Source organism: Talaromyces stipitatus, genomic scaffold (assembly GCF_000003125.1).
Source record: "Talaromyces stipitatus ATCC 10500 scf_1105507295527 genomic scaffold, whole genome shotgun sequence".
Classification (NCBI taxonomy): Eukaryota; Fungi; Ascomycota; class Eurotiomycetes; order Eurotiales; family Trichocomaceae; genus Talaromyces; species Talaromyces stipitatus.
In genome coordinates, this window is record NW_002990114.1 from 758,474 (window position 1) to 769,532 (window position 11,059).

At 45.3% G+C, this 11,059-nt stretch overlaps 6 protein-coding genes across 7 annotated transcripts; 4 read left to right on the top strand and 2 right to left on the bottom strand.

Annotated features, from left to right (window-relative positions):
• Positions 1-372: 372 nt before the first annotated feature.
• On the top strand, positions 373-2,873 carry TSTA_083250 (C6 transcription factor, putative; the record flags this gene model as incomplete). The annotated part of the gene is made up of 4 exons (XM_002478010.1): positions 373-393; positions 453-616; positions 680-1,439; positions 1,497-2,873. 4 exons carry the CDS (start codon positions 373-375, stop codon positions 2,871-2,873), a joined length of 2,322 nt encoding a protein of 773 aa, XP_002478055.1.
• On the bottom strand, positions 2,569-4,795 carry TSTA_083260 (cytochrome P450, putative). The gene is made up of 4 exons (XM_002478011.1): positions 4,726-4,795; positions 4,363-4,660; positions 4,124-4,309; positions 2,569-4,058 (listed from the first exon to the last, which is right to left on the bottom strand). The coding sequence occupies exons 2-4, from the start codon at positions 4,409-4,411 to the stop codon at positions 3,094-3,096; spliced, it is 1,200 nt and encodes a 399-aa protein (XP_002478056.1). The 5' UTR covers positions 4,412-4,660; positions 4,726-4,795; the 3' UTR covers positions 2,569-3,093.
• A 355-nt stretch (positions 4,796-5,150) lies between these two features.
• On the top strand, positions 5,151-6,604 carry TSTA_083270 (monooxygenase, putative; the record flags this gene model as incomplete). Its single annotated transcript, XM_002478012.1, has 4 exons — positions 5,151-5,240; positions 5,303-5,897; positions 5,962-6,246; positions 6,300-6,604. The coding sequence occupies 4 exons, from the start codon at positions 5,151-5,153 to the stop codon at positions 6,602-6,604; spliced, it is 1,275 nt and encodes a 424-aa protein (XP_002478057.1).
• Positions 6,605-6,984: 380 nt separating this feature from the next.
• On the top strand, positions 6,985-7,586 carry TSTA_083280 (uncharacterized protein; the record flags this gene model as incomplete). Its single annotated transcript, XM_002478013.1, has 2 exons — positions 6,985-7,134; positions 7,193-7,586. 2 exons carry the CDS (start codon positions 6,985-6,987, stop codon positions 7,442-7,444), a joined length of 402 nt encoding a protein of 133 aa, XP_002478058.1. The 3' UTR covers positions 7,445-7,586.
• Positions 7,587-7,815: 229 nt separating this feature from the next.
• TSTA_083290 lies at positions 7,816-9,215 on the top strand. Of its 2 annotated transcripts, none has more exons than XM_002478015.1 (4): positions 7,816-7,975; positions 8,053-8,302; positions 8,376-8,449; positions 8,510-9,215. In XM_002478015.1, exons 2-4 carry the CDS (start codon positions 8,061-8,063, stop codon positions 9,103-9,105), a joined length of 912 nt encoding a protein of 303 aa, XP_002478060.1. In that variant the 5' UTR covers positions 7,816-7,975; positions 8,053-8,060; the 3' UTR covers positions 9,106-9,215. The 2 variants fall into 2 exon arrangements, with proteins under 2 accessions (XP_002478060.1, XP_002478059.1); XM_002478014.1 differs by having other exon boundaries at positions 7,920-7,975; positions 8,037-8,302; positions 8,510-9,191.
• Positions 9,216-9,375: 160 nt separating this feature from the next.
• Positions 9,376-10,480, bottom strand: TSTA_083300 (dienelactone hydrolase, putative). The gene is made up of 5 exons (XM_002478016.1): positions 10,356-10,480; positions 9,959-10,290; positions 9,842-9,903; positions 9,566-9,781; positions 9,376-9,501 (listed from the first exon to the last, which is right to left on the bottom strand). Exons 1-5 carry the CDS (start codon positions 10,450-10,452, stop codon positions 9,459-9,461), a joined length of 750 nt encoding a protein of 249 aa, XP_002478061.1. The 5' UTR covers positions 10,453-10,480; the 3' UTR covers positions 9,376-9,458.
• Positions 10,481-11,059: the final 579 nt, after the last annotated feature.

Consider the following 11,059-nt stretch of genomic DNA (forward strand, 5'->3'; position numbering starts at 1 on the left):
AGACTTAAATTGAAGCTGCGAATCTCGGACAAGCGATTAAGATCATTGTTGGCATTGCGCCGAAAGCGTTGCCATTCATTGGAAGTCTCCCGCAGCTGTAAGTGAAGATTCCTAGTACCATATCCAGACTTTGTAAGCATAATCTGAGGGGCCAAACTGTGCGATGAGCAAATACCAACCATAACAAGCATATATAGTCAGGTTCACTCCCCAGTGGCCGATTCTGGAGCGCACCTGTAGTCTGAACAGTAACCTGACGAACATCATTGCTATTACTCTCTATCTCTACATAGTCTACTACAGGGTCAAGGATCTTAACTACTAGGGTTATCCTAGAACAAAAGGTGGTGGACCTGTTGTCTTCCTGTCACGATGCCGGCTACCGACAGACGGGTAATCGAAGCCATGCAGCCGATGAAAAAGTTGAATTAAATGCTAAAATATCGTAACAGAATCGATCGGAAGATGCCATTCCTGATCTTGCATGCACCCGCTGCCGTGAGCGGAAGATCCGTTGTGGTAGGGAACGCCCTCAATGCAGCAATTGCGAACGGGATGTTGGCATAACCTGTGTCTATCAGAACCCTGTAAGGAGGGTGAATCATACTAAATTGCTGTAAGCTCAAGTTGATGGTTGTATCTGACTTAGGGTTGGAAGATAGTACTGACCCGCTACAAGGTGTAACAGCGTCGATCAGCTCCAGAGCCGGTTGACGTCTATTGAATTGCAACTGGGCCGTCTTTCGAGTGCTATGGCCCGGAACTTGGACTTCGATGATGATGAGTGTATCGGAATGCAGGCATCTTCAGGGCGGTCAGATGAAAACGAAAGCTACGAGCAGGAGGACGAAGATGAAGGAATTCAAGCGGAAAGCCCAGGCTCGCTAGCAGATGACATGACCTATTCTCATATCTTCCACAGTGATGTGGATATGATCGATCGTTATCACGGAATCTCATCGCCCTTCGCCCTTTGCAATCGTCTCCAACTGCGGACGTTATCCATAGCCGATTCCACTGAATCCAGTGCGCTTCAAGAATTGCTAAGAGCCCTGTGTGAGACTGCTGGTGGAACAGAACCGTTTCCGCCATACAATGACCAATTCCCAACTCAACTGCCACCCAAACAACAAGCTCTTGCTGCTGTTGCTTATTTCTTCAAGCATATCGACTGTGCAACAGATATCTTTGTGCAACAGAATCTGCTTGCTAATCTTGAACGAGTCTATTCACAACCAGCTAGGCCAGGGGACGACACGTGGGTGGTATGCCTCAAGGCTATTACCTTACTTGTACTTGGTATGGAGATTTCAACACAGGCAGATAGCGCCTTGTTTGGTGACTTTGCTTGCTCCATGCTCCCGAGCCGGGCTGCGCTGGTCAGCTCTCGGCTACTCAATACACCGCGACTGATCAACGTGCAAACACTTATCCTTCTAGTAAGCTTGGTCTCGTCCCTCTGGACTTTAGTAGAGGCTAATGTCAATGGCCTTTAGAGTGTTGCAGCACAACAATTCGATCCACCGGGATGGTCAGAGCTCCTGTTCGTTCATGCCTGTATACTGGCTAGGACCATGGGGTTACATAAGTCTGGACTTCTTCCTTCAGATTCAAGTCTAAATGATGATGCGGTTGAGCGAGCCAAAGTCCTTCAATCGTTGTACATCCGTGACAAGAGTCTATGCATCACTCGAGGATCCGTGTCTTGGCTGCCTAGCTATGACTGCGATATCACCACTCAACTGAAAGCCGTTGCAGAGCGGCAGGCATCTATTTCGAGCCATATTCGACTGGCAATGATCCAAGACGAAATTTACCACATGACTTGTGCAGCCTCGGAGTATCGAAGATGTTCGCACTCGAAAATGTCCCAGCCAACAACCCCTAAGTCTATTAGACAGCATCTGGACCAACTCGCAAGTGATTACAGTATATTCAGTGGTATAAGTGCGTCGTATATGCCTCGTCATGTTTTCCTTGCGATGGAGTTCCTCAGCACCCGCGTTATAGCCCTAAAGCTCGATCCGGAAACGCGTCATACGAGAGAAAGGCTTTTTGCAGATGCCAGAGCTAGTTGCTTACTCTTATTAATCGCACATGGAGATCGTAGTCCTTCGGTCATTCATGCCTACCACTCCTCCACTGGTACTACTATCCCCTCGACCAGAACGGGGACTTCTCTAACATGCGAAACAAACAGTAAATCTTTTGCAGCTTTGCTCGACGCTTTCTCAGTGCCAGCATTCTTTGTCCTCTTTGAGAACCTTGTTTTTCAAGGAAATGAAAGTGATGTTGACAGCGACTCGAGTGCGGACTGGGATCTGTTACGCAAAGTCTCTGCGTGTTACACCAAGGCCAGCTCTCAAATGCCACCGCAAAGCTATCATAGCCGAGTGACAAGGATATTCAATCAATTGATTGATAGTGCACACTTGTTCAGACGAAGCCGATCAGATTCATACGCGTCAGAGTCTTCCTCGTTGGAAGTTGCAGTCGAGTCGACTCAGTCAAATTCATCCTCAGATCCGCAATTACCCCCAGAGCCTGAGACAACCATGATTTCTTCCATGCCGTCAATTCTGAATGGACACATGTCCGATTTATCTCACCTAGTACCACATGGGTCATCGACCAGTGGACCTTTTAGTTGGGAGAGCTTATTATCTGTCTCAACAACATTAGATCCGCCTACGACTTTGGATGCTCAGAGCATGATTCATCCTTCTGGGACTGTGTCATCGACTGATCTTCTCACCCAGTTACTGGATGTACCTCAGCCTCATTCCAAGCCCATGTCGGATACTATACAGTGGCACTCTTTACCTTCTGATCAGTCCCGTGCAAAGAAACGTTTGAGGACAAGCGAGGATTAGGTGGCAGGCTCACTATACATAAAACATTTCAAAGCCCCATGCAAATTACTATAACGCAAAGAAGTTGTGTCTCCTGTACTAGAATGTTTTAACTATTTCCCATGTTATGTCGAATGATGTAGCTAAAGAGAAAGGATGATGGATTTGACAAGTGCACGACAATTTGAGACCATGTAAGATTGTATCTCTGCGGCGGCAAAAGAGCTTCGAACATACCCAATCACATAGTTGTCTTATGCTTCGGCATCAAATGAACAAGCAAGGGCGGTTTATCCCAAAACCCGAAGACTTTCTGACGTTCCGTCCACCTATCGCCAACGCTTCTATCCAGCTCCATATCGAAGAGATATATCAGATGAACCGTAATAAGACGAATCTCCGCCCAAGCCAAGTTCTTTCCTAGACAATTCCGTGGTCCAAGCGAAAATGGTTGTAAACAGTTTCGCTGATCATGACTGAAAAGGGACGTTTCATCTTCAGCACCGGGCATCCAGCGTTCGGGGAGAAATTCGTTGGGTCGATAGAAGTTTCTCTGGTCATGATAACATGCGAAATGATTTACCCCGACGGTTGTGCCAGCTGGAACGTATCCTCCATCAATCACTTCGCCACCCTCGGGGACTACTCGTGGTAGTGTCACAGCGACAGGTGGATAAACCCTCAAACATTCCTGCAGAACAGCATTCAGATATGTAAGATGATGAACATTTGCCATCACAATCTGATCCTCGGATTGAAACGCCTCCCTAACCTCCGTGACCAGCTTCTGGTAAACAGTGGGATGAGTGAGGGTATAGAAGACAAATCCACAAAGTAAAGTAGCCGATGATTCTGAACCAGCAATACTCAATGAAAAAGTATTAACGTCCATCTCTGCACGAGACATGCCTTTATCAGTCTCCATGGCAGCGAGGATATAGTGCAGGAAATCTTTCCGATTCGTCTTGCTCTTGACTCTTCGATCCACTGTTTGGATGACTCGTTGCATATTTTGTGCTCGTGTCCCTGCAATGGCTTTTGGCATGAAAAACCTTCTCAGACCCAGCAGCTCATAATATTTAAACATTTGTATCATGGTAAGTTCTTTTGAAATATCTTTGATTGATTGGACGAATGGGTCGTATTCTCCATTCTCTAAGCAGCCGAATTGCTCTCCGAAGGAAAGGTCGCGGATCAAGTCATATGCTGTGTAGAACGTTGGTAAGAAAGCAACAAAAGGATGTTGGTTTTAGTATGGCATTACAACATACTAGTGAAATTGAACCACCGAACAACATCTTGTGGCCCCTCACCTGATCGTAAGGCGAGTTGTTCCATTAACCTCTTGACATATCTTTGAATAATTGCTTCCTGTTCTCGCAACGCTTTCTCCGAGAATGCATGAGAGAGCAGGCGTCTTTGTCGGGTATGAGTAGGTCTATCAGCAGTAAGGATGTCTGATATAAATATAAGTCAAGTGTTACAAATAGTCGACAGGTATGAAACATACTTTGCACACCCGTCGGGGTATGAAGAGAAAATACCGGATCCTTCATCATTTCATTGGACCGTGATCCATATATTGTCTTCCATGCCGCCTCTGATATGAATGACAACTCATTTGGGGCTACTCGTACAGTCTTTCCATATTGCTGGTGCAACTCGAGCAGTTTTCGATTTAGACATCCATGGTATTGGTACCAGCACCAGGGTAAGCGTGTAGCGTGCCATGACTTAGGTCCTGGATATTTCCGTAAAGGGTGTAAGAAGACGTTGTAGAGTATACAAAGTAGAACCCAGCTAGACGGCTATATCAGAGAAGCAAGTCAGTTATGTTTTAAGAATTCCCTGGACTGAAACAGAATCAAAGTACCCCTGTAAATAAGGTAACCAGAACCACTGATATGAGTTTCCTTGAAGTTACATCCTTTTCAAATATAGCGTTCTCCATTATGTTTCCGAAAAAAGACGTAACCTCCTCACAAACCTCGGAATTCATATCAAAGTCAGGTCAACCAGAGAGAAGATAATAGGATATGTACTCGTCTTCAACGTGTGCTAATTTACGGTAGTTGATTTATCGGTCCGAATTTGGTCGATGTAGGACAACGCGTAGGAAGGAATCCGAGCCCCGATGGAGTTCGGGGTAAGCAGCCCATGGATATATTAGCGAAAGATGTCTCTCTATGATTCTAGTTCTTAATTTACCGTTGGCCTTAAGGAAGATTTTACGACATCAGATGTTTCCTCTTTTGCTCGGCTAGTCGTGACACAATTCCGTCAACATCTGAATTTACAATGGAGTCAAAACTGCCACAAGAGGACGTCCACGTCATCATCATCGGCGCCGGAATAACAGGTCTCATCCTAGCCCAAGCTTTGAAGAAGGTATGCTACTAGTCTATCTACCAAGGATCTCTTTTCCACTGACAAGAATCAATCAAAAACAGGAAGGAATTCGATACTCAATCTTTGAAAGAGAAGCGGCACTGAACTACCGCAGCAATGAATGGACCATGGCCATCCACTGGTCTCTAGATCGTCTTCAACGCCTTCTTCCCGAAGATCGATATGAAAACATGACTCAGGTGTCCTGCAACCCTGCCATTCCAATCGAAGCTGGCGGAAACTATCCCATTATCCATGGCGAATCGGGTGACCTATTGACGGGAGTACCATACGCCAAGGGACTGCGTGTACCACGAAGCAAAATGCGAGCGTTGTGTGCGGTAGGCATTGATGTGCAGTATGGAAAGAATTTGGTCGATGTTGCCTTTAACGAGAGTGGTAAAGGAGTTGTGGCTTTCTTCGCGGATGGAAGCATTGTATCCGGATCTATTCTTGTCGGCACAGATGGTCCTCGATCCAAAGTGCGAGAGTTTGCAATGGGAAGTGCAGAAAAGGCCGCGGTCAGCCGGTTTCCCATTTTTCACACAAACATGAGCGTCACGTATAACGATGCAGCGAAGGCTCTGTACCTCCGCCATAAGTTTCCCACGAGTTATCTAGCGCTGAGTGACAGGTCATTCCATGCATTCCAATCCAGTGAGTTATGAATAGGATCATGGTTAATATCACGAGGCAATTGGAGGCTAACTAGACAAATTAGTTTCCAGCATGCCAGACGGCCCAGATCACCCAGAGTCATGGATCTTCCATTTGGCAATGGCATGGTTCTCAGACGGAGACGATCCTCTGACCTACAAGGAGAGGCTCGAATTAATTCGTGCAAAAGCCCAGACTCTTGGGGAGCCTGCACACTCGGCATTCACTTGGATTCCGGATGATACTCAAATCCACAAAGCCGATATTAGTTACTGGATTCCCCAGCCATGGGATAACCGACAAGGACGAATCACTCTTGTCGGAGATGCAGCACACCCGATGCCACCATGTAAGTGTTCTTTATTGCAATTCAAACTCTGTACTGATTTTGGGTACTTCCAGACCGAGGCCAAGGATTGAATCACTGCATATGCGATGTCTCAAATCTACTTGACGGGTTCCGAGCAGTTGTGGCAGGACAGTCTATACTCTCCGAGGTCATCACCTCGTACGAAATTGAGATGGTTCCACGTGGTCAGGAAGAGGTAAAATGTTCGATAGAAAATGGGTACATGCTACACGATTGGGCGAAGGTTCAGGAAAGTCCTGTATTCCGCAATGGCTTCAGACCAATGGAGGGTCATGATAAATCCGGGATCGGTCAAGAAAATCATCCCATCAATCATCAACAAGCACAGGTTGTTTAGAGTCATCTACTTTAGAGTGGATGCTGGGGGGTGATTATGGGGTCATGAACAGACTTATGAGTCTTTGCCTTGTGTAGTAATACAGTTTGAGAGATTGAGCCAGTCAAGCAGCTGTTTTTAACTAGTCAATAAGAACCTATCTATAACTTCTCTTCTATTTGCGATACCTGCATACCTTCTACCTATCAGATTTAACGCCCAAGCAAACAAAATTTACCACTGCGCGCCCCGGAGTCCGACAGGGTTGACAGTTGCCCTTTATATATACCAATACTTACCAGTAAAGAAAAATTTTGATTTAGTTAAATCTTCAGGATACAGATCATTTCTCCGGCAGCATCATTATCCTTCAACTTTTACCCCTACTTAGATGGCCGATCATGTCCAGTTCGCGAGTCTACTGTCTAACGATCTGCGCCTGTCGCAAGGAGGGCATGGATGAAGACGAATATCACCGCTATCTGAGCGAGCATCATTCGAACTTAGTGAAGGGTCATCTGGCAGCGAAGGGAATTCTCAGTTATACGATGGTAAGAAACGAGTCATCGACAAGAAAACCGAGAAATACTGAGAATCAAACGAGTTTAGACTCACAATACTACCGAGACGAAACAAATGATGACTCAAATTTTTGGCACCTATCCAGAAGGAGATATTTGCAAATACGATTGCTTTATTCAGATTCATTTCAAGGATGTTCTGGATTATATTCGAGCCAAGGATGATCCATACTACAAGGAAGTCATCTTGCCGGATCATGCCCATTTCGCTGATCCTGCTAACACGGTTTTTGTAACTGGATGGTTGGAGACACATGTTATCAATGGAGAAGCTGTTTAGGGAGGGTGTGAGCCTCGATCGTTTTGTATACAGGATTGAGACAGAGCCAGTTCCAGTCCTGGCATTTGAATAGTGAAATAATCCTGGTCTGGACATGATCCAATCCGCCAGTGTGGCAAATAAGACAATTTATATTCCCAGTGACATGTCATATAATCCAAATTCCCATCTGAACTGGTGTTATTCCAGCGACATTGCAAATAGCCTTCTGATATCAGAAGGCTATTGTGGGGCAGACGGGGAATTTGAAAAGAAAGGATTCCCCGAGACTATCAGCCACCAAAGGATGTCTGCATAGAAATAATGCATTTACTTCATAAATCAGAGTCCAGACTGGGAGCGGATTCCGAAAATGATTTCTTTTTTTTTGTGAGGGTATACAGTTCACGTGGTTGAATGTATACTTAAGAAGCGTCATCGTCCCACGTTCGATCTTTATTTACTTCTCGGCATACCATAGTCCAACCATATCGAGTCGATACGAAGAAAATGATTGCAAACAACCGCATTAAGAACGTTGCTGTCGTAGGCGTATGTAGTTGTTTCTGTCAATTTGTCTATACATTGCAAACTAACAGATCTGCTGATGTAGGCTGGAGGCAATGTAGGCAGCTACATGGCAAATGCCCTCCTCAAGACGGGTGAACACACTGTTACAGCCATCACGCGTCATAACAGCCAGAGCAACTTACCCGAGGGCGTTCTATCAAAGGAAATCGATTATGAGAAACTAGAGACAATCGTTGACGCCCTCCGTGGCCAGGACGCACTTGTTATTACTCTCAGTGGCTATTCCCCAATTCAAGAAACTGAGGAGAAGCTTGTCAGAGCGGCTGCTGAGGCGGGAGTCCCTTGGATGTAAGTCTGTGGAGTAACAAATTTTTGTTGCGGAAATGGTTGTCCAGTTGATTCACTTTGCTAATATGACTAGTCTCCCTAATGAATGGTCTCCTGATACAGCGCACGAAGGCATGGTGAACGATCTTTTTCTTTTTAAACCAAAGGGTGAGTAAAATATCATTTGATACAAGTTTCCTTTTACTGATAGCGGTGTTTTGTATTTAGTGGCCACTCGTAAACTGATCGAAGAACTCGGAAAGTCATCGTATATCGCCCTCTCAACGGGCTTCTGGTATGAGTACAGTCTCGCGATGCCGCGTAACTACGGCTTCGACTTTGCCAATCGTACTGTCAAATTCTACAATAAAGGCGAAGACAAGATCTGCACCTCTACATGGCCACAGGTCGGTCGTGCCGTCACTGCTATTCTAAGTCTCCCTATCCAGCCTGAGGAGCCAAACACGGAAGCATACCTCGAGAAGCTAAAGAATAGAGTGGTGTATGTCAATTCCTTTAACATTAGTCAAAAGGATATGTTGGTGTCTGCTCTGCGTGTGACGGGCACCAAAGAGGAAGATTGGACCATTACGAAGGAACCAGCCACACAGGTATATACAATGGGTCTGGAGCAGTTAAAGGAAGGCAAAAGAGAAGCATTTGCCAACGTTCTGTACTCCCGAATTTTCTTCCCAGATGGCGCTGGCAATTTTGAGGACACCAAGGGCACGCTTAATACTATGCTTGGTCTTCCAAAGGAGGATCTTGACGAAGCAACCAAGGTTGCGATCGAGCGTCAAAAAACTCAGGGTGGTAGACATTAAGGTCCAGTCAGGACGACATTAACTAGACAACGTTTAGTATATTTAAACTATGGATGAAATGCTATTAAACGAAGACTGCTTTCCAGCTGAACATTAAATGTTGATACCGGTTTGTCATGGTTTAGAATACTGCTGCAAGCTATAGTATACTCAGCCAACCAGGGCTAGAAAGCCAGCCCATCTTTTTAGCTACATGGAGATTGGGATAAGAAGCTCTATCCTGGCAAATGATTTATTGAGTAGTGGCTCTCATTGATGTCGAGTGGTTAGCTCAATCGTTACCCTAATCCCTGATACGAAGCTATCTAACTATCTGTGAAGCCACTATACACACTCGCAAGGGGAATCAGTTCTCAAACCAGATATTCCTTGAAAAACTCTATCAGCTGGGTATACCTAAAACAGACACACTCGTCAGCATCTTCCAATCTTTCTCCATCCAAATTAACATGTTACTCACCCCTGTTTGTATCCCACAAATGTCTCCTCTTCAACCAAATTGGCCTTTGATCCCATCCAACCATGGTGCATTGTCATATATGTGGTCAGAGATCCGCCGCTACCATTCTTCTCAATGACTGTCTTGAAATTTGCAACTGCCTCGCTTGGCTCGTCCTTGGATGCCATAACCAGATGGGGGATTGTTATCTTTTTTGCGTCGGCGGGGTCTAGCATGCTAGAAAGACCAATCGGGTTAATATACAGCACGACTCGAGAAGAGATATAGAAGTCTCACCCTGGATGCGCTTGGGCGGATACTTTAAATGGAGTGTCGGCCATCGAAGTTAACGCTACGACCTGTTTGACAGTCAGGTCTTCGCAACGTTAGTTAGGGTTACGAGTCAAACCTCACCTTCGCACCCCAACATAACCCAAAAGACCCCCATTTCGTCACCGTTGGAAATCGACTTTGGACATGTTTCATAAACTCCAACAACGGATCAACATGCTTATTCGGTGCTGCATATCCCTTCAGAAACCCAAAGAAGTGAGCACGTTTCTCGTCCGAGTCGAGGGGGAACCATTCGGGCTTTGCATATGTGCCCTTGAGTAAGTCGGGGACGATGACTACGGCGTCGAGCGTAGAAGCGACTAAATCTGCGCCTTGCTGGGTGTGGTTAGATATACCGAATACATCGTATACATCAATCACGCCTATTGTAGCGTCCTGTCTGCCAGTGGTATCTGCATCGGTTAGAATGATATTTAGGGTTAGGGTGGGCATAAAAATCTCGAAAAGGGGCATTTACATGTCTTCACATCACCAATTGTTTCCTCAGAACCCCATGGACTGTAAGAATCCCGTATAACAGTCAAGGAAACCTTATCTGAAATTTTCAATGCCATGTTTCTGTGGTCTTCTTTCTTGCGGTGTGATGATGGTTCTCATCGTAGATTCCTCTCCAAAACCGAAAGTTTACGACAGAACCCGAAGGCCGCATACGTGAACGACCATAGTATCAGGCACTATATTGAGAGTCCGATAACTATCGGAACTATCGGAACATACTTTCCGGGGCCCGAATGCAGTAATATCAACCCCCACGGCGTATGGAATCCGAAGCCCGACGTTTTACACGACCTCGGGACGCCAAATGGATGGAGAAGAAACGAAACTATTGACATGAGAGCCGAGAAAGAGTAGATTGCAACTCTGCCTCATGTGTGTCCAGAATCGAAGGGCCTTGGCAATTCCTTATCTCTCAATGTTTAACCTTGGCAACCTAGAAACATTTTTGAAACCAATACTATCTTGGAGAGCTTAGACGGATATAACTGCTTGATATGGAATACAGAATAACTGATTATCTTCAATACTACATTATTTTTAATCCCGTAAAATATAGGTAGTCTAATTCGTAATAAAGATCAAGAAATTTGGGTGGTTTACATAGATACAAATTTGGCGATGTTAAATAGTTAAATACTCATGGGGTCGTAGATAGATTAGGGT